At 47.1% G+C, this 20,862-nt stretch overlaps 1 protein-coding gene across 1 annotated transcript in view; it reads right to left on the minus strand.

Annotated features, from left to right (window-relative positions):
* Positions 1 to 20,862, minus strand: part of E2f7 (E2F transcription factor 7) — a 40,227-nt gene that overhangs the window by 11,981 nt on the left and 7,384 nt on the right. The window contains exons 3-7 of the mRNA XM_028873040.2: positions 19,948 to 20,226; positions 16,298 to 16,466; positions 11,392 to 11,682; positions 9,742 to 9,900; positions 8,217 to 8,351 (exon numbers count right to left, since the gene is read on the minus strand). Of these exons, the coding sequence (XP_028728873.1) occupies positions 8,217 to 8,351; positions 9,742 to 9,900; positions 11,392 to 11,682; positions 16,298 to 16,466; positions 19,948 to 20,226 (1,033 nt within the window). The remainder of the gene's footprint in view (positions 1 to 8,216; positions 8,352 to 9,741; positions 9,901 to 11,391; positions 11,683 to 16,297; positions 16,467 to 19,947; positions 20,227 to 20,862) is intronic.

Consider the following 20,862-nt stretch of genomic DNA (forward strand, 5'->3'; position numbering starts at 1 on the left):
AGCTCTGCATGCGTATTTTGAGGTTCACTTTCAAGATGAATCAAGATGAGCCTCTCACTCCAAAGCTCCAGGGCGATGCAGAGGAGAATCTCAATTTCCTACTCTGCTCTATTATTTCTTTCTCGCACAGGCAGAGACATGGTTACCACGTGGCCAAAGGAACAAGGTCAGCATTCATCAGGGCTAATGTGCTGATGAGCGGTGAGAATCAGGAACGGAAGGGTGGGCCCTGAAGACCATTTATGCTTCCAGGTGTCAGTGTAAAGTCGAGATGGAAATCTCTGTAGCTCAGGCAGCCATCCCCAGGGTCCGGACCATCGTTCCTGCCTTGTTTATTTGTGCTTATGTCTTAAAAGCTCAACGCATACGGATTTTAATCATAAATCTGGCTTGACATGCCGAAAAGCCCACCTAGACTTTGAGAAAATGCACTTTTGACCTAAAGGCCACGTTGAAACTGAACGAAAAATAATGGCTTTCACTTTCCCGTAACAAAAGCCCAATATATGGTCCTTTTAAAAATAAAACCAGAAGTATAAAACAAAAAGAAGGAAAAATAGGTCAAGTCAGTCCCAGGGACTATATTTGCCCGCTCTCCTGAATCAAATAAAACACTGAGCAGAAATGTATACGCCGGTGGCTCTTAGGACGCCAGGCATCAGATCTGGGAAGACAGTAACCCCCACCCCTTAGAGTGGAAATGAAATTAAGCAAGCTTAGGCCGTTCTAAATCACTGCCAGGAGATGTTTTTAGGTTGGGGTGCAGAGACCTGACAGCTCCCCAAGACTAAAGCACTGTGGCAGCTAGAGTTCCCAAGGCAGGATACTGGAGGGGACAACTGACAGACAGAGAGCTGGGGGCCTGCAAAGGGCTCCCCAGAGCGCACTGCAGTACGAGGAGTCAGAACACTATTGCAGGTCAGGGAAAGCACTGCGGGGTGGGGGTGGGGGCGTGAAGGGGGTGGGGCTTCTGCAGCTCACACTGGCCAGCACAAGAGGAGGAAAACGTCATTGCAGGGGCATCGTTGAGAGCACTAAAAAAAAAAAAAAACGATGCTATCTCGGCCTCGGCAGTGGGAAAATGGTCTAGCCTTCTGTTCACATGGGCTACATTTTCTCTATTCATCTGCTCACGGATAGAGACTTAGGCTGATCCCACATCTTGGTATTGTGATTGGTGTTGCAAAAACCGTCGAGAGTGCAGACACCCCCTCGGCACACACCGACCCCAGCTCCCCTGGCTACCGGTGTGACGGCCAGATCACACTGTCCTAGCTTCAGCTCTCATTTCTGAGGGGCCTCCACACCGTTCCCCCACTGTTGCTAACCCTACAGAGTCGCTCTACCGCTTTGCAGTCCTAGCAACAATATGGCTTCCCCTTCCTCCGTATCCAAAGTGTGCGTGTTTGGTCTGTTTGATAAACAGTCATTTGGCTGGAGCGAGACATTTCCCCATGGATTCGTTTTGATTTCCAGTTCCCATGTGACCAGGGACATCGAGCATTTTTCTCCTGCTTGGTGGGCATTTGGAGTTTATTCACTTGAGAAATGGCCACTCGGTTGGTGTAACCATTTTTACCCGCCCCCACCTTCCTGTGGAGTTGTTTGAATTCGTTTTCTACTTTGAAAATCACTTCCTCGTCAGATAGTTTATAACAATCTCCTCCCATTCTTTGGAGTGGTTTCTTCACTGTTGCTTCCTTGGTTTTTTAGTTTGATAGCATCTTATTTTCCAATGGGATCTGTTGAGTATGTTTTTGAGATTGGATTAAAAAAAAAATCTTGTCCAGATTCATGTCCTCATGTGACTGTATACTTGTTTTTTTTATTTATTTTATCTTTTTAGTAAGATGGGGCTCCAGTTTCTTATGAAAATGTTATTTTCTTAGCATTATTTATGGAAGAGACTTTCTTCAAAGGATGCTCTTGTCACTTTCGTCAAAAATTAGTTGGCTGTAAAGAGGACTTATTTCTTGGTTTGCATCTTTGCCAGTATCATTTTGTTTGGATGCTCTACTCTGTAGAATGTTCTGGAATCAAGTATTGTAATGCTTCTGCTTTACTGTTTCTGGCTCAAAATTGCTCTAGCTCTTTGTGCTTTTTTCCCCCCATTTTGTTTTTGGTCTTTATGTAGTCTTGACTGCTGTTCTGGATCTCGCTCTGTAGACCAGGCTGGCCTAGAATTCAGAGATCTACCTGTCTCTGCCTCCCAAGTGCTGGGATTAAAGGCACACCCAGTTCCACAAAAGTTTGAGATGTATTCAACGCCTCTCACCAGGTTTGAAGTTTTTGTTGTGGATACGTCCACCCTTTTGTTAAATTTGCTTGTAGGCATTTTATTTTGTTGCAAAGAAAATTAATTTCTTGATTTCCTTCTTGCTATTGTAAGCAAACGTAACTAATATTTGTATGTTGGCCTGTATCCTGCAATCTCTCCGAAGCCACTTCTTGCTTCTAACAGGTTTTGCATGGTGTCGACGTTTTTCTCTATATAAAGTCATGCTGTTTGGAAACCGATAATTTGACTATTCATTCCTTTCCTACTTATGTCTTTGTCCTGATGGTCTTAAGACTTCCAACACTGTGCCAAGCAAGAATGGTGAAAGATTTAAGACAGTAGTTAAAATTTCTACTACTGTTCAGCTCTTTTCTAGAGTTCACTTGAATCATTAAGTTCTTTGTTTGAAACCCGTTTTTGTTAAATGCTTAATAGGTGCTTACTTGCTACCAACTTCCTTAGTACTCCCGCTCTATCCCACGGGGTTCCAGGTTGTATTTAATTTCCGTTTATTTATTTATTTTTAATTTAAATGTCCCCTTTGACCTTTTCATTGATTCAATGGTTGCTCAAGAGAGTAGTGTTTAAGTTTCCATCTGCGTGGTCTATTTTTGCTATTCCTTTGTTACGTAGACAGCTTACCACTGTGTCTGCGTATCCATTCAGCAGGCTTTATCTTTTAACTGAGGTGGGGGAGGGAGGGGATGGGGATCTGTGTTCATTCTCTGTCATCATAAATAATTCATACTAATCATTTTGGTCATTGTTTTCTGAGCATCTTCCTCTCTGTCTCTGAGGTTTGGTTTTCTACTTCAATAAAGTTGGATTCTTTCTCTTTTGTAAAACTGCTCTGCTGGTATGTTTTACACTCGTGCACAGAATGCGTGTGGAGGTCAGAGAACAGCTTGTGGATGTTGGTTACTCTTTCTGTTTGGGTTCTCTGGGTTCTGGAAATTGGACACAAATCATCAGGCTTGGCAGCAAGTGCCTTTACCTGCTGAGCCTTCTCACTCGCCTGAGGAATTTCTTACAAGTCTATAAAGTTGGTCTGGTGGGGACGAATTGAATCAGTTTTTGCTTGTCTTAGAAAAAAATTTCTGCCTTATTTCTCAAGGATTACTTTCCTGGAAATAGACTTCTCATTTTTTTTTTTAAATGTATAATTAACATTTTTTTCCTTTTAGGATTAACAAATTATATATGTGGTTAGTCGTCCACATTTGTGTAGGTGAGTGCACCAGTGAGCAGACGCCAGAAACATCCGAACCCCTTGGAGCTGGAGTTAAAGGTGTTTGAGGGGCTAGTTATGGAGGTGTTGGTACCCTAAATGGTTCTCACAGTGGTGCAGCCAGTACTCTTCGCCACTCACTGAGCCACCCGTCCACTCTCTCTTTTGGTATTCTGAATATCCCATCTCATCCTCTCCTGGTGTTAGGCTCTGGTTGAGGGGTCTGCTGGAGGAATGGGAACGCCACTGGCCACTTGGGTCTTGTGCTTTTGAGTTTGATAAGGACACGCCTCAGTGAGGTGTTCCTCTTGTCTGGTCTCTTAGACCGTGTGCGCGCGCGCCCCCGAGTACTTCTTGAGACTAGATTTCTGTATTGTTCCAAGACGTGGGGACCAATCTTTGTTTCTTAGGCTGTTTCTTGTCCCTCCCTTTCCAGAATACCATAACAATTGCTTACTTATGGCTGAGTAAGTCTCAAAGGCGTTGTTTTTTTTCCCTTCTTTTTCCTTTGTTTTTAACCTGTTCTGTTCAAAGAATATCAGAATTCTTTCTGTGTAATCTATTCTGCTGCTGAGCCTCTTGAGTTTTTTTTAATAGTTACTTGGTTGGTTTTCACTTGATCTCCAACGCCTTGCTAAGTTTCTTATTCACACATCATCTAGCTTCCTAATTCCACTGAATCATCTACAAACTTTCATAGATGATTAAATTTCTTGGAGTTATACTTTTGAATTCTGTCAGCTCCTTTTCTTTGGAGTCTATTGTTGGAATTAGTATTTTTGGTTCCATTACATTTTTTTTTTTTTTTTTGAGACAAGGTTTTTCTGTGTAGCTTTGCGCCTTTCCTGGATCTCACTCTGTAACCCAGGCTGGCCTTGAACTTGCAGAGATCCACCTGGGTCTGGCTCCCCAGTGCTGGGATTAAAGGCGTGCGCCACCACCGGCTCCATTACATGTTTAAACATGCTTCTTGTGTGTTGACTTGGATGTCCTGGCAATACGTGCAGTGGCGGGGGTACGGACAGGCTGCTCGGCGTAGGTTCAACACCCATGTTTTAGTGCGGTGGTCATGCAACTTCAGTTGTAACCAACATCTGCGACATAGATGGGTATCTCAGAGGCTCGTGACGCAGAGCACGTGAGAACATACTACCAGCCGGGAAGCTTGTGTGTTGGCCGCTCTGCAGTGTATGTCTGGATGTAGGGTGCTCGTCTGTTCTGTTGTCGAGGTTAACGCTGTCCCCATGAGTCCCGAAGGGTGAAGGACAGTGTCATGCTCAGGAGAAAGATGCCTGCTGGTATCTGAGCACTGCACATGGTGGAGTGCACCAGTGCTCATGTGAACGTATGAGGGCTGTATGGGTGAATTCACCGGCCTTCTGGAAACCAATCAGCTCAGGGCCAGCTGTCTCGTTGTTTCGTGGCCTGTTCTTGGGGCCAGAGGAGGGCCACGGAACTGTTTTCCGGAAGTCTCAATGGATTGGGCCAACTTAGGGAAGATTGGGTGGTTGCTTTTAAAGTCACGGAGGAAATGGCCACTCTTTCTGGGGGACGGGGGCTCTGTAGGTAGGTCAAGTTTCCCAGAGGCTTAAAATGGGACTGTGACGCTGAGGGCCACTAGCTGGTTCCCGGGTTGCTCCCTGTAGCTAGCGGTGGGCTGACCCAGATGTGCGGTGATTCTGGATTCAACAAGAAGGTAGAAAGAGACACCTGTTTCGCAGGGCCCTCTAAACTGAGCTACTCAGGGTGGGTTGCCCGGGAACTTCCTGTGATCAGGGCTACCAGGCTGGTTCACAAGGCTGGGCTGCCCGAACTACCTGGGAAGTTTCCTGGCTGGGTGAACCGAATTCCGAGACGGACGTGCTCTTTCCGAGGATCTGGGAGGGCTGCTGCCTTTTCTACCCAACACGTTTCAGGTGCCTGTGGCATGAGTGGGGACGGCTGGGTCCTCCTGGTCACGCTCCCTTGATTTAGGGTTGATTTGGAGACTGGCCGCACATGCTGTGCATTTCAATCCTGTGCCCTGCTACACTGCTGACCCCACCACACTCCAGGGAGGTGGCTGTCTCTGCTTTTCCTCCTTTTGATTCTTTGTTGAGGGAAGAAGCACAGTAGGTGTCTACAGCCAGCCATCATGCGGACGTCGCTCTAGGGAGCCATTTTAAGTCGCAGAATCACTAACAAAAAGCAGAGACGTCTAAACACACGACACCCCAGATGGTGGAACTGAGACCAGAAGCCACATCTAGGAACGCGTCCGCCGGGGAGACACAATTTTTCTCCTTTCTGTTGTCGCTGTTTTGTATATATGCAAATGACTAAAAATACCGTGAGTAATCATTTTAGAGTCATAAATAAACAATTTCTAATGGGCGCTCAGATTCACAAATGTGGGATCTGTGAATAATGAAGGTCAACCTTATATAATTCACTTCTAGTTCTGGAATTACACACACAGATCTAGACTGGCAGACGCTGAGCGACAGTCATCTAGGGATGGATGAGCCAGCAGGGAGGAAAGGAAGGACAGGACACTTAGGAAGAAGTTATCCTCACTACAGTGATTATTCAACCCAGGTTACGTATATAAAACTCACCAAGTTGCAACTGCGCTATTTATTGCATCCCAGTGATACGCCAATAAAATTAAAAAGAAAACGCTCGCACATAATCAACCGCTGTGCCGGCGAGAAAGGAGAGGGAGACAGTTAAGAAGCTGAAATGTGAGACCCTTAAGGGGCCAAGAGCAAATCAAAGATGTTCTAAATACGGACCCGGGATTGGTGACAATATCAGTAACGGACCCGGAGAATATGGAAGAAATAATATAGGTTGCTGAACATTGAATTTGCAATTCCTGCCCTGACTCCAAGTCATCCTTCCTGCACCGGAACAGAGTTCTAGCAGCTGTGGTCTCACAGCTGAACTCCGTGGCTTCTCCACAGAAGCCCGTGTCTCTGCTGATGGATACGTTCAATGGCCTGGCCACCCCGGAGTCCCTCTTCTCCTGTAATCTCTCTGTTTAGAGGCTCCTGCTCACCTGTTACAGCCAGTCTGAATTTCTTGGCTCAACTTTAGAGGTCGTCCAAAAGTGTGTTCCCAGCTTATTATTTTTTACCTCATTTTCTACCCTACGCTCTCCACTTCAACCAGGATGGCTAATCTCCCCGACATGGGCTAGATTTATTCCTAAATGCGCTATTCTTCAAATGTTCCGACACGGAATCCACCAGGTCTTAACTTGTATCATGTGAATTCCTACAGAGGCAGTACCACCCTCGTCTAGAACTTGATTACTTTCTAACTTCCAAACCAGTGCTAATTTTACACCACTGACAGGTCATTAGCCAATGACAGTGAGTGACACAAAAGACAGATCCGCCCTTGGATGTGTAGGGCCAGGGCTATCCCATGATACCATTTTCCAAATTGCAGCTGCCCAGCGGAGACACCCCTTGGATGTGTAGGGCAAGGGTTATCATCCCATGACGCCATTTTCCAAATTGCAGCTGCCCAGCGGAGACACTCTTTAAAGGACCAGGGAAAAGCATCGTGGGGTTGGTACTTGAACCAGATATCGAAGCCCGAGACAGCATATTCATATGTCACAGAAGGATGCTTGGGTCAGGTACAGCAATTATGTAGCACTGCTGCCATACAATTCTGTTAGCGAGTGACCTTCTGATTGTCTTTGTGCAGGAAGACTCTGTCACAGTCCCATAACGATGAACTAAATCTTAATGGCCTATATCTCAGAATGCATGCCGATCACTAAGCAAGGCACGACTGACTATTTTTAATGCTGACAAGGAGAAGCCTTCACAGGTGAAGAGAAACCAAAAATATAGAAGCAAAAAAAAAAAAAATAAAAAACCCTAAAACCCATGAAGCCTTTTATTTCACGTAGGCAGGGAATGCCCCCCCACCCCAGCTTAAATCTCTCCTGGCATAAAGTACAGTAAATGGCCTGCAGTCTACACTCAGTAAACACTTGCTGGGTTGAAGTAGTTACATTTGATTTTAAGGGTTTTTTTTTTAATCTAGATCCTAGTATGTTACCAGGGAGGCAGAGAGCCGTATCTTTTATACTTTGTGCCACTACCCCAACACCGAAGGGTAATTTAAAAATTATTTTAATGGCTGGTGCTCAGGCAGCTCGGCTGCATGTGAAGTCCCTTGCCCAGAAGACTCGGTCTTCTGTGTGTTAACTGTGAAATAAGCGCAAGGTGACACCTTTGATTATGGTTCAGCAAAAGCAAGGTATGTTTAACCTTTTATCTAAATGACATACAAGGTATTCGATATGTCCCCACGAGATTTAGAAGCCGCCTCATGTCACGCCAGCTTTGTGAGTACCTGATTGTACTTTTTAAATGTTATGTGGGATTTCCCTGAAAAACAGTGGTTTATTTTGCTGATGTGGAAACAACGCAAGTTCAGAAGCGCCACTTTAAATTTTTAGTCCTAAACTTTTCAGAAAAAAGTTCCAGAATAAAATATAAACTCACGAATAAGTCTACTCCAACAGTTATGTAAACCCACGGTCTTCTAGAATTTTCCTTCCCGATGTGCGTGTGAGGCGACCAGCACCTCCGTTTTCTGGCTAGTCATCATTGTTCCAAGAGAATGGGAAAAGGTCAATTTTGCTGGCTGGATGCATAATTAGAGCATTCTACAGCAGGGCCCCCGGCAAAACCGTTCTCTCCTTACCGATGGCGCTGAAGTCCACGGGCCCGATCCACTTGAAGGCTGGTTTCCGGCCTCGCTCTTCCGTGACGTGCACTTTCTTTATCAGAGCCAAGCTGGTCAGAACGTTGGCTATGTCGTAGAGGCGCCGTACCTTCGCTGAGGATATAAAACACAGCCGTGGTCATGCCGCGTGTCATGCCATTGCATTTTAGTTTATAGGACAGGGTACATCCCTTGGCTACCACAGAAACCTGCAGAGGACAGGTGGTGTGAGGCTGATGGCCCTGTCGCGGTATCGCCGGAGATCTGTGTACCCGAAGCATCTGCAGACGCACGAGTGTTAGGGGAAGGCAATGTGTCCTTCCCCTCCCACAACTTTCTCTGCTGATGGGCAGCGAGCTCCATGATGGCAAAAATACCGGGGGGGGGGACACAATGGACGGGGGGACGGGGGACAGGCTGTGATGAAAGGCTTAGTGAATATAACCCTGGTATGTGGCCAACGAAAGCTGGCCCTGGCCCTGCGTGTCTCCCGGCAAGGGGTGGTGGCGCCTGCCTCACAGGCAGCTGGCCTGTGAAAATGACAGGGACCCCCTAGGGTCCCCATGATGCCACACTCCTGGTCCACAGGACGCTGAAGATTCGAGGTCACGAGGTACAGTTTTGAAAAAGAGCAGCCGCTCACCCGGAACCCTGGACAAGGCAGAGACGCCTTGTGACGGGTGTGGCGTGCATCGGAACGCACTTTGGAGAAACCTTGGAAAAATGCATGTATGAAAGGGAGGGGAACTCAGATGGCGTGTTAAAAAGCAGGACAAGATGGCCTGCCTGCTTTTTTTTAATACAAGGACTGAAGAAAGGGGTCAGACGTCCACTTGATGTCAGGGCCACTGGCAGGGATGGAACTTATCTTAACCATTTCACACAGAGCGTGGCTATTACTCCAGCAAAACCCCCCCCAAAAACAAAATGCAATTCGAGAATGATGAGCTTGTGGCTCCTTACAAGGGCACAGATCCTGCAGCTAAGCTCAGAGGAATAGGAAGGTGCCAGGGTGTGGCACCCAGAGACTCTCTCCCTTCCAAGCAGCCCTGCCCCCACCACCCCGACCCCAACCCTGGCCATTCCTCGGGTTCTTACCTGTAGACAACTTTCATCTCCACCCTTCAGGGAAGTAGGCAGGGGCAGGGGATGGGGAGAGAAGGGGAGAGAAGACTCAGGCATTCTGTCTCGGATGTAGCATCACCAAAGAGAAATGCAAACCGATCGCACCCTCCCGGGCCTGGGCTCTCGGGGAGCATTCTGCCTCGCCCTGTCTACTGTGACAGGGGAGGAAAAGGCTTCTGATGTGGATTTGGTGGGGGTTCTAGTAGCTGACTGACTGCTTATAGCACGGAGGACTTTTATGAGCACAAGGAATACATTTCTCCAAAACTACCACCATCAGTAAAAACCCTCTCTTGGATATATTTATTTCCGAGGCAGGAAGCGGTGTCAGCAAGCTTCCCCTTCTGTGCTGACACATGGGTTAGGTGAAAACTCTTACTTTTGAATTTACTGTGGTCTGGGGTGTCTTGGCTTTCTTCTATGAGGATTTTGGCAGCCACGTCCAGGGTAACAATCTTGGTTTTGGAGACGAGGAAGAGCATGACAAACTTCTGGCTCATAATTCTTAGAGACTTATCTTTCCGACTGTTTGCAGATGCTAAAAAGGGAAAGAAAATAAAAATCATCAAAATGCGGATTTACCGCAAGAAAGATTTCGCTACCCGTTTTCCAGAGTTACCTCACACTACCAGTGCATGGAAGGATCATCTGGTCATAGGCAGAAGCCTACTGGAAACACATCACAAAAACAAGCCCGTAAAGAAATCGGAAGGATTTTCCTGCGTCTTGTAAAACGACTGTGATTTTTCAACTGCTCCTAACACTTCATACTTACATCCCATAATAGAAGCCATATGGCAGTTTTCCTTAAGCGACTCTTTGAAAAGATTAATGCAGACAGATAAAAGGAGCGGGGTAGGGATCAGGAGTTGTTTTTGGTTCTCTTAAAAGCAAGAACTCCATTTAGGAGTTGTCCACGTCCATGTGTATGGGTGTACATGCTCTTGTGGGGTGGGTATCTGCAGATGCGTGTGGAGCCCAGAGGTGGACGTGTTATGCTTCTTCAAGTGCTTTTCCAGGGTCTCCAACAGAACGTGGAGCTCAGCGATTCAGCTAGTCTGACTGGCCAGTTACCTCTGTCTGGATCCTGTTACCTCCCTCTCCCCAGTGCTGAAGTCATAGGCACATGCCACCGTGCCTGACTTGACTTGGGTACTGGGGATCTGAATTCAGGTCCTCAGCTATCTATCTTCCCAGCCCAAGAAGCCCATTTTTCTCTGTTCTCACAATGTCTAGAGGGTACCCTAACAGAGCTGGTGCCTGCCTTTACACAAACAGGACACTGATTATCCCTGGGGTCCTGTGGATGGCAGGTAGAGAATCCTGATAGATGATCGTCTCCTCTGGTTCTACAAGTACTTCCTCAGGGGGCGGAGCTAAAAGGCTTGAAGCTGTGGATCTAAGGGACACCACCTACCCTTCCTTCAGGGTCCAATAGAGCAAGGCATCAGTGATGCCTGTGTGTGACATCCTCACAATGGGGGAGGGAGGGACGACAGACGGACAGACGGACGGATGGACGGGACGGGACGGGACGGGACGACACACGTGGGTGGGACTGATGGGTATCGATGTTTACAGCGAGAAGAGACATAGAAGTTGGGGTACAGGAAGAACAAGGAAGACATAAAATTAAAAATAAACAAACTTAAACGGCACCAAGGGGAGGTCGGGGCTGTCTAGCTTTCTTAACAGACTCAGCTACTGGGGCTGTTTTTTCTCAGCAGTTCACTCTAGGAAGAAATTGAATAAAACGCTTTGAGAAGATCAAGTGAAGTCTCAAAGGCAAACGGGACGTGGCTGTCAGTCTCTAGGTCTCACACGTCCTGACCGGAAGGACTACTGCCACGAGTAAGGTGGGAGTGGGCAGCTGAGCTGGGAGCCCTCCGCCCGCCCTCCTCCTTCCGTAGACTGAGTGAGCAGCATCTCCCCCCAGGGCTCTCAAACTGGCACTTCCCATCTTAGTGATCGGTTTTTTAAGAGACCGTCACTCCCTTCGTCACTCTTGGCAAGTTTACAGCGGACTCACAGGAAGGGTAGTCGGATTCAGAGAAGTCGAGCAGGTGTTGATCTTGGGGGTCCGGGGAGCCGTCTTTCCTGCGTTCTCCGAAGCGATAGTCCACCAGGTCCAGCTCCTTCTGCTGGAGGCAGGCCATTTGCTCTTCGTACTTCTGCTCCTCCCCCAGCCTCTGGAGTGCCCTCAGGGTCTTAGGCAGGCTGTGCCGACCGTGCCAGCCGTACTGATTCTTAGCCACCCGGCTGACCAGATGCAGCGACTCCAGCACGTTCACGATGTCGTAGATGCGTCTCCTTTCCACACCTGTGTGCCAAGGAGAAGGCAAAAGGCGTCACGCAAACGGACATTTCTGATTTCTCCACGCCTGACGGGCCTGGGCTGTTTCTGTAAATTATTTGACTGAGGTCCAAGTGAATGCCCAGCAACTGTGGATCATCACTAAAGGCCATCCGAGGAAGACACGAACAGACCCCCTGATTTCTTCCTGGGATCCACCTTCAGATACATCTAGGGTGACGTCCCCTTGAGATGGCCAGACCTTTGTGGCAAGGACAGCAGCACTCACGTTTTTCAGACCGTTAAGCAAACCACATGCACATTATGGTGGTATACCAACAGCATGCCCTATCAGACAGAGTGGCTGGTGCTAGTGACCTGTTCCTAATTGGTGACCCTGCATTAGTTCTTTGTCTCATTGCTGTGACAATATCTGATAAAGGCTACATAAGGAACGGGGACAGTCCATCATGGTGAAGAAGTCGCAGCGGCGGACGGTAGGCAGCGACCGCACCTACGGTCAGGAAGCGGAAAGAGACGGAGCTGGCGTTGGGCCTGTCCTTCTCATTTTAGTCAGCTGGGGACCGTCGCCACATGGGACTGTGCTGCCACATTCTGGGTGGGTCTTCCCTGCTCAGTCAGATCTTTCTGGAGAGACACCCTGGTAGGGCTCACCCAGAGGTGTGTCCCTGTGAAGAGCCTAAATCCTGCCACCACATTTGACAGTCAAGATTAGCCATCACAGGACCATAGAACAGACTGTCACCTCATCACTGGGCAGTACTGTCCTTTGGCGGGAGTTTGAATGATGTAACAGGTAGTTAATAGACTAACCCTGAACAGTATGGTAAGGAAAATGGATGGTGTTTCTTGTGTAGTGGGTAGCCATTCCAGCTTTGTTCTGGAAGTTCCAACCCCCATTGAGGCTTCAGTAACTGTCATGCCTTGCGGGGCCAAGAGAGGACCCTGAAGACCCGAGATCCGGATGGGCCAGCTGTCTTGGTTCCTGGACCCTGGACGCTAGAGGTAGACCGAGCCGAGTTCTCCAGAGAACACAGCGGGACTGCACTACGTCTTCCCCAGACCCTGCGACCCACCTATCCCTTCATTTGTAAGTTACGCCAATAAATCAATCTCCCTTTTAACTACGTGGAGTGGCCTTAATAATTTCACCAATAACCTTGTCTCCCGTTTTGAACTGGCAACTGCAGATTCCAAGGGCTTGGGTTCCCTTCTCGTGTCCGCTGGAGGAACACAAGGCCTCTCTCTGCCATGGCTTGTAGGAACTCTCCTTGGAACAAGCTGGCCAACAGCAAGCACAGAGCGCAGAGGCCCACCATGAAACTCACACCCTTCGCTGCCTCCCCCAAGCAGGCTTTTGCTGGTTGAGCGTGGAAGGCTCTAGAATCAGACTGCCTGGGACACGAATCCTCAATCTCTCCCTTACAAGCGGTTCACGCTAGGAAGTTACTTAACCTCTTCACAGTACAGTACTTACCTTATAAAATAATTAAGTTTGAGCATTAACAGGGTCCTCGGCAGCTATTCATTTTGTCTAAATATGTGCATGATTTGGAGCTACCTAGACCCCCCCCCCACTAACAAGTCACAGTGGAGGCAGATTTCAAACATCTCCGGCCCATGACTCATTCCGTTGTGTAGCAGGCCCCAGGCCGTGTCCTCTGCTCTCATTTATGTATCCACACTAAAGCCTCCGGGCACTTTACAGAAACCCAACCGGCTAGAGACGCTCCATTTGTCTCACTGTTCCAGAAGGAGACTCAGTGGAGAAGGTATCGTTGGGCTCTTCAGTGATAGAAGAGAGAAGTCAACTAACAGAGGCAACTCTGGACCGAGGAGGAGCTTCAACACACACACACACACACACACACACACACACACACACACACACACACACACACACACGAAGCGGCATTTCACGGTCCATCAGAACATTTCCACTCACGAACGACCCTGTCTGGCTTGTCCCCCACCCCACGCCAAACCAGGTTTGGTGCCAGCTGCCTGCTCGAAGGCCCTGGCAGGGGCCTCTCATCTCGAGCCGTCTGGTTCTTTACTCCAGCCTGTTTCCACATATTAACACGCCCCGCACCATCTCATAAACCTTCCCGTTAGAAATGTCATGGGAACTCAACTGAGGCACCCCGGGGCCGGCCATATGCCAGCCCGCTGTGTTATTGTAAGTTGTCGCGTCTCCACCTAGTGGCCAGGCGTCGCGAGGGAAAAGGATCGGAGATCCGGACTGCGCTGAAGGGGAAGACAGGATGTGCCAATGAGCACTTGATAGGTTGTTCTGGTAAACACCAAAATGTGGCGGCCCCTGGCCGGCTTAACCACTCATCATTTCAATCATGCCCAAGTTTTGCTGTTTAGGGGGCGGGGCTCCTAAAGTCCCATTCACAGGTCTCAAGACCTCTAGGCTCCTCTGGGGCTTGCTGAGGGGAAGGTTTTCCAGGGCATCCTGCCTTCTTTTGTTTTTGTATGGAAGTGGTGGTCTTACTAATTCTCCTCATGGTCCTAGTTGTCCACACAAGGACTTAATGATTACTATTTTTTTTCTTAAGTCTCCTTCCCTAGGAACTGAGTGAGAACCATACACAGCTCAGAATAAGAATCAAATGCTGCGCCGGGTGGTGGTGGCGCACGCCTTTAATCCCAGCACTTGGGAGGCATAGCCAGGCAGAACTCTGTGAGTTCGAGGCCATCCTGGTCTACAGAGAGAGATCCAGAAAAGGCACCAGCGCTACAAAGAGAAACCCTGTCTCGAAAAAAAACCAAAGGGGGAAAAGAAAAGAATCAAAGGCGGTTCTGTTTTCTATTTACTGAAGTTACTCCCAAGTCTTTAAATGCTTACTCATTAACACCAGAGTCAAATCTGCATCACGCAGACTCTGGAAACAACACTTTGAAACTCTGCACATCTTTGCATAAATGGCGGTCTTTTAATTAGGGAGCAAGGGGTTCGGATTCAAGGCCAGGAGATGATCACCGAGGAAAACAGCTTCTAGGGAGACACTAACTGTCAACCTCGCATGAGAAGAGATGGTAACACATTTTACTTAGCAGGTCTCTGTCGTCATGGGGCATTGGGAGGCTGCTGTGGGTGAAAATCTCTGGAGTTCGGCTCCAGGAAGCTATAACGTGGCGTGATTTGTGGTCGTCCCCTCCTTCGTCCTCCCTGGGATTGTAAGTTCCCCCCAAACATTGCATCTTTGTATTCTGCTCTAAGACCAGTTCTGAACCTCCACATGGAAGCTGAATAGATGGCAGGGGCGTGGGGGTCGGGGGGAAAACTTCATGGACCCTAATGAGGACACTGGATGATCTGGTAGTTAACCCTCATTTTCTGCAGGACTGTTTTTCATGATCCTTGCCAGGACCAAGTTAAGCACATTAGTGGCATTAGCTCAACTCTGTGTTGTCTCTGCCGTTTATGTTACAGACAAGAAAGGTTCATAACTTCTCAAAGTCCTTACAAGCTGGGGAAGTTCAGAGCTGGGCCCTGTCTGACCCAAAGCCTAGCCCATATTCTGTCCATCAGAACCCACTGCCTCAGTTTCCAACAGCCAGAACGTTTTTCAGCTATCAGCTCAAGTAACTCAGACTGACGGCCCACTCCTCTGGCATGTTTCTCTGGGTTATGGAAGACAGACAGCTATGAAACACAAACTATTAACATTCATTTAGCTTATCCCTTTATTTATATAAGTGGATACCTACCCCTGTATACCTCCAGATTAGCGTGGATTTCTATTTAAAAGGACTGTCAACCATTGAATTATCCTGAAATACAGCCCCTGACCACTAGGGGTCTCTCATCCAAAGCAACTGTAGGCGAATTTGCAGCTGTGCGGGTATCATACATTATACACGCTCCTGCCACGTGAACACACGCATTCTTCTTTGTTAGGGAGCTAAGCTTTGTGAGTTCTGTCCAGATGTGCATTTTCTGTTCTGACAGGGCTTGCTGCGAAGACGGTGGCGCTCTTGCTCTCCATTTTTTTTTTTTTTTTTTTTGCTTTACACAGGAAAGAACACTAGCTCCAAACTCTTTGAAGCATTATTAAAAATAAGGAGCAAGATAGCTGCAATTTTCTTTATGAGACAGGGTCTCACTGTGTACCCTAGGCTGGCCCCAAATTTACAGTCCTCCCACTCACATGTCACAAGTAATGGGATTATAGGTATGCGCGCCATCAGACCCAGCTTAGATTTTTAGATTCCAAATATGAATTTAAAATGAGATTAATCTGTAATGTAAGTATAAACTTATTACCTTTTGCAATTAAACACATTTTCTTTGGGTATGGTGTTATGTATGGTATTCGAGGTTAAACCCACTTTATACATTCGAAACAAATTCTCTACCCTGAGCTACAGCCCCACCCAATTTTAGGATTGAAACCCCCGGAGTTCCTGTCTGACCCTGTGGGTCTAGGCTTCCTTGAACTCTGTACACAAGGAAGGGAGATTTGGTGGTGATGGAGGCAGCTCTGCCCGCTGCCCTGCCCTCGTCCTCTGTTAATAAAGGACATTTACCAGATGCCTCTGGCCCACCCAAGGTGACCCCGCGTCCCACCGTCACAGACGGCAGGTCTCCGGTTAATCGGACGACACATACCGAGGCTGACAGCGACTTCATCTAGGGAGATGGTGGTTTTCTCAGTCGACAGCGGGTAACTTGGATAGCGAGCTAGAAACTTCTGGCACAGCAGTCCTAAGCTCTTCTGCTTTCTGCTTGGCCTTTGCTTTTCGTAGTCGTCCACAGTACCATCACCAACGACATCGAGCTACAGAGGGGCCGACAGAAGGGAGGGGGGGAGATGCCATGGTTACCACCTTAGTTTCGGATGTTAGGAAGCTGTTGGCAAAGTGGTCCCAATCCACACCATCCAAGATGCCAGAGCAAACAACTTCTAGTCCTATTTTCTTATCGCTTTCCCTATTATCTTCTCTGGACTAAGCTGTTTTTTGGCTCACAACACCAGGCTCATGGTTACAGCTCATGGTTACGTAAAACAGTAACGTCCGTCCTGGGCAGGTCGTTCCACCCTTGCCCCTCATAGGTGAGTGGACCTGGCAGCAGCAGCGGCAGCGGCAGCGGCGGGCAATTGCTGGAGATGTAGTCGCATCTCAGGTCTCATCCTGGACCCGCTGCATCAAAATCTGCTTTTCCAGATTCTGGGTGACTGTGAACATGAGCTACAGTGACCTGTTAAACTGCCACATATTCCAAGATGGACCAAATCTTGGTGAAACCCCACCAAGGCCAATGAGTCAAATTCTTTTTTTGTTCTGAGTATACTTCAGGTAGCGTTCTTGTCTCTACCCACATTTAAACAGGTCTCCAGGGGAAAGCAAAGGCTTTTCAATAGACAGACCCAAAGGAGAAGGGTGGTAAGATTATCTCAATAGATCGAGAAAAAGCTGTTGGTAAATCGCATGTTGCACATTCATGAAAATACAAAACCTAATGTCTGGCTAGCTGAGAAACCTTGGAAGTATTCCCTTAAGACCAGGATGTCCTTGTCACTGGCCCTCTTCTGTGTTATGCAGGAAATCCTAGTTGTATGTTGGGACAAGAAAGAAGAAATTGAAGCAAGGACTGAAAAGCACAAACAAAACCTTTTCGTTCTGAAAAGGATATGATGGTTCACTCAAAAAAAATTTACAAAAATAAGAGGAATTAGCAAGACAGTTGAATACAAGAAGTGATGTTTTAAACCCAAGCTATATGTCTATACAGCAAGAGAAATAAGTGGAAAAGACAATATTTATAGTAGCAATGAGAATGATAAGGTTTTTAGGAGTGTGGGAGCCTGTTTTCAGGTCCTTCATGGCTTTACCCAGCAGGTCCCCATAGAGGATGATCAGGACCACGGGCCTGAGTGCAGGTGTCTGAGATGGTCTGCACTTGGCTGTGCTGGGGGAGGAGGTCTTTTGCTCCACCCCCTGGCGTCTCTATACTCTTGGGGCAGAGACAGTCAGGGCCCGTTGGAATAGGTTCCAGGCCCTCTCGAGGCTATCCTGTATTTTCTGTTTATCTCCACAATCTAAATCCTTCTATCTAATATTTCCTGCTGCTCGCACTCAAGAAAAGGCTGTGGGGCTGGTGGGTAAACACCCCACATAACAAAAATCATTTTATAGTTGGGGGTCACCATAACATGAGGGCCACAGCCTTTAGGAAAGTTGAAAAGGACTGTCTTAGAGAGCACTTACAATTGGTGACGCGTGCCATTTTCATGGATAGGAGGCTCGGCACCATAGAGAGGTTAATATTTTTCCAATCAATACAGTCAAATGATTCCTATTAAAACCCAAATCTAGAGCCAGGCGGTGGTGGCGCACGTCTTTAACCCTAGCACTCAGGAGGCAGTCAGGCAGATCGCCTTGAGTTTGAGGCCAGCCTGGTCTACAGAGAGGTCCAGGCCAGCGGGTCTACCTAGTGACACTCTGTCTGAAAAGCAAAAGCAAACAGCCAATTGGAAGCATACACGGAAGAAAAAGTCAGGAACGTTTTACACATCTTAAGAATACGGTGAAGTTGGACTTTGCCTGCTGGCCTCAAGCAGGCAAATGGGCAAAGGCTCTTAAAACAGAAGCACACATACGTGGAACGTTGACAAGACAGATACCACATTGCCAACTGGAGGTGAGAGCTCCTGAAAAGTGTGCAGACAACAAAACATATAGACACCAAAAGCTGTGTTCTTAACTCACTTTACATTTGAAAAACAATCCCAAAAGGACTGAAGACTTTTTTTTTTGGTTTTTCGAGACAGGGTTTCTCTGTGTAGCTTTGCGCCTTTCCTGGAACTCGCTTTGTAGCCCAGGCTGGCCTCGAGCTCACAGAGATCCACCTGCCTCTGCCTCCTGAGTACTGGGATTAAAGGCGTGCGCCACCACTGCCTGGTTGGACTCAAGACTTATAGAAAGCAAATTATAATAAAGAAAATGTAGGAGAATAAGATTCTAACCTTACACTAGAGAAAGATTAAAGAGATACAAAAAGATCATCCATACTGTGACATCTTCTCTCTTTTTCCCCCCAATTTTTATATTTCGGCAAATTTTACAGCTTAAAAAAAAAATACTCCAAAAAGGGGGGAAAATAGTTAAGAAGACTCTAATCTGGAAGTCATCTTTCTTGGGAGGTCCCAGAAAAAGGTTGGTGGGAGGGAAAACGACTGACTGTTGAGTCTTTTAAAAACAGTATGAATACGCTGTTTATTGAGCAGCTCCACATCTTTGTACGGCATGCAATTTAAAGACAGCCTAAGAGCCTTCCACGTTGATTGGGAACTAGGCATGTGGCTTGGAGGCAGAGGGCTTGCCTACTGTGTATAAAGCCCTGGGTTGAATCACTAGCAGCTGCGGTGGTTTGAAGTAAGAACGGACACAGCCTCATATACTTGAATGCTTAGTCATCAGGGAGTGGCACTGTTTGAAAAGGATTAGGAGGTGTGGCCTTGTTGGAGGACGTGTGTCTCTACGGGTAGGTTCTGAGGCTTCAGAAGCCCACGCCAGGTCCAGTGTCTCCCTCTAGGCCAGCAAATCAGCAGGCCAGTAGCTCTCAGTTACTTCTCCCGAGTCGAGTACACTGCCATGTCCCCCATCATGATAATGGACTGAATCTCTGAAACTGTGAGCGAGCCTCCAATTACATGCTTTCTTCTATAAGAGTTGCCTTGGTCATGATGTCTCTTCACAGCAACAGAACAGTGGCTACAACAGCAGAAATACTTATGCACACGCACACATACACTTGTGTACACACACACACACACACACACACACACACACACACACAACACACTCTCCCCCAACAAAAACCCCACACCCAACCAATCAACCAACAATAAAATAAAAAAGAATTCTCCCAACAAAAAACCCAAGCAGATAAAATTAAAGAAATACATTAAATTGGCCTAACTTGATAAAGTCACAAACTATCAAACAGAATAATAAAACTTCCCCAGTCAAAATTATTGAAATTAAAAATTCACAGCAGTGCTTAAAACAAAAAACAGAAAAACCAAGTTTCTTTATTGAATCAAATTACTAATGCATTATTTTTAAAATGAGGTCTGGTTAAGGGAGGAAAGAAATTAATTATGAAAAATAAGAATCTGAGTGAAAATTCAGCTGTTAACAAAATGAGGCCATGTTTAATTAGCACTGGGTTTGACTGGACAGGCATCCTATTTCTTTTTAATAATCTGGTAAATCTTTGAAGTCTCAGAAAGTCCTACGAGCATGGCTAGTTACCTGCAGGGAGTTCACAAACGCATCCTCTTTATTCTCAATGGGTCTGAACAGCTCCTTTTTCTTCTCCCGGTCTCTTATGTCTGGGCTGGCGGCGCTGATGAGCATCTTGAGGTTGGCCGTGGGCGTCCATGGTTCCACCTGCTGTTGCCGGTCGACCGGCTTCACTGGAGTAATGGGACTTCTTTCTGGGGTAAAGATTCTCTGCTTGGACAGATCAATCGGTTCGTTTTTCATCGGAGTCTTTGGGGTCATCCTGGATCGATCAACAAATATATTTTCCTATTTAAAGAAAAGAGAACTGTGAGCGAGGTTAGGAAAGGGCAGGCACCAGCTAAGAGTAGAGTTCGTTCCACCCGGACTTGAAAATCCAAACATACGTTCAAGGGTGGAAAGAATCCGGACTGGATAAACGAAAACTGGAGAGCTCCATGAGCATGGAACAGTGCCTCCATGGAGACATTCCATTATATCTGCTGCTCCTTTTACACAAATTTTTCATGAAGTGTCGGAATGAGAAGTCACAAATCTATCTGTCACCAACAGACGCTCATAATAGTTGGGAATGAGGAAGGCCAGTTGAGACATTTTTTGCTCCTCAGCGCCATGTTTTTCAAAGCCCAGTCAAGAACAGCTAGCTACCCCTTTGTAGTTCAGTGTTCAAAAGCCACCAGCAACGGGACAGGTTAAAGGGACAGAAGCCAGCAAAATACCAGTGTCAGCTAACCCGAGAGCTGTATGTTCTCCAACCATTCACAGCGAGGGACTAGTTATTTGCTTGTTTTGTGTTTCCTGAGTTCTGCACATTGCTAAGCCACCTTTACCTCATAAACTTTTTTTTTTTTAATGGTTTTTTGAGACAGGGTTTCTCTGTGTAGCTTTGGAGCCTGTCCTGGAACTCACTCTGTAGACCAGGCT

Source organism: Peromyscus leucopus, chromosome 18 (genome assembly GCF_004664715.2).
Source record: "Peromyscus leucopus breed LL Stock chromosome 18, UCI_PerLeu_2.1, whole genome shotgun sequence".
Classification (NCBI taxonomy): domain Eukaryota; kingdom Metazoa; phylum Chordata; class Mammalia; order Rodentia; family Cricetidae; genus Peromyscus; species Peromyscus leucopus.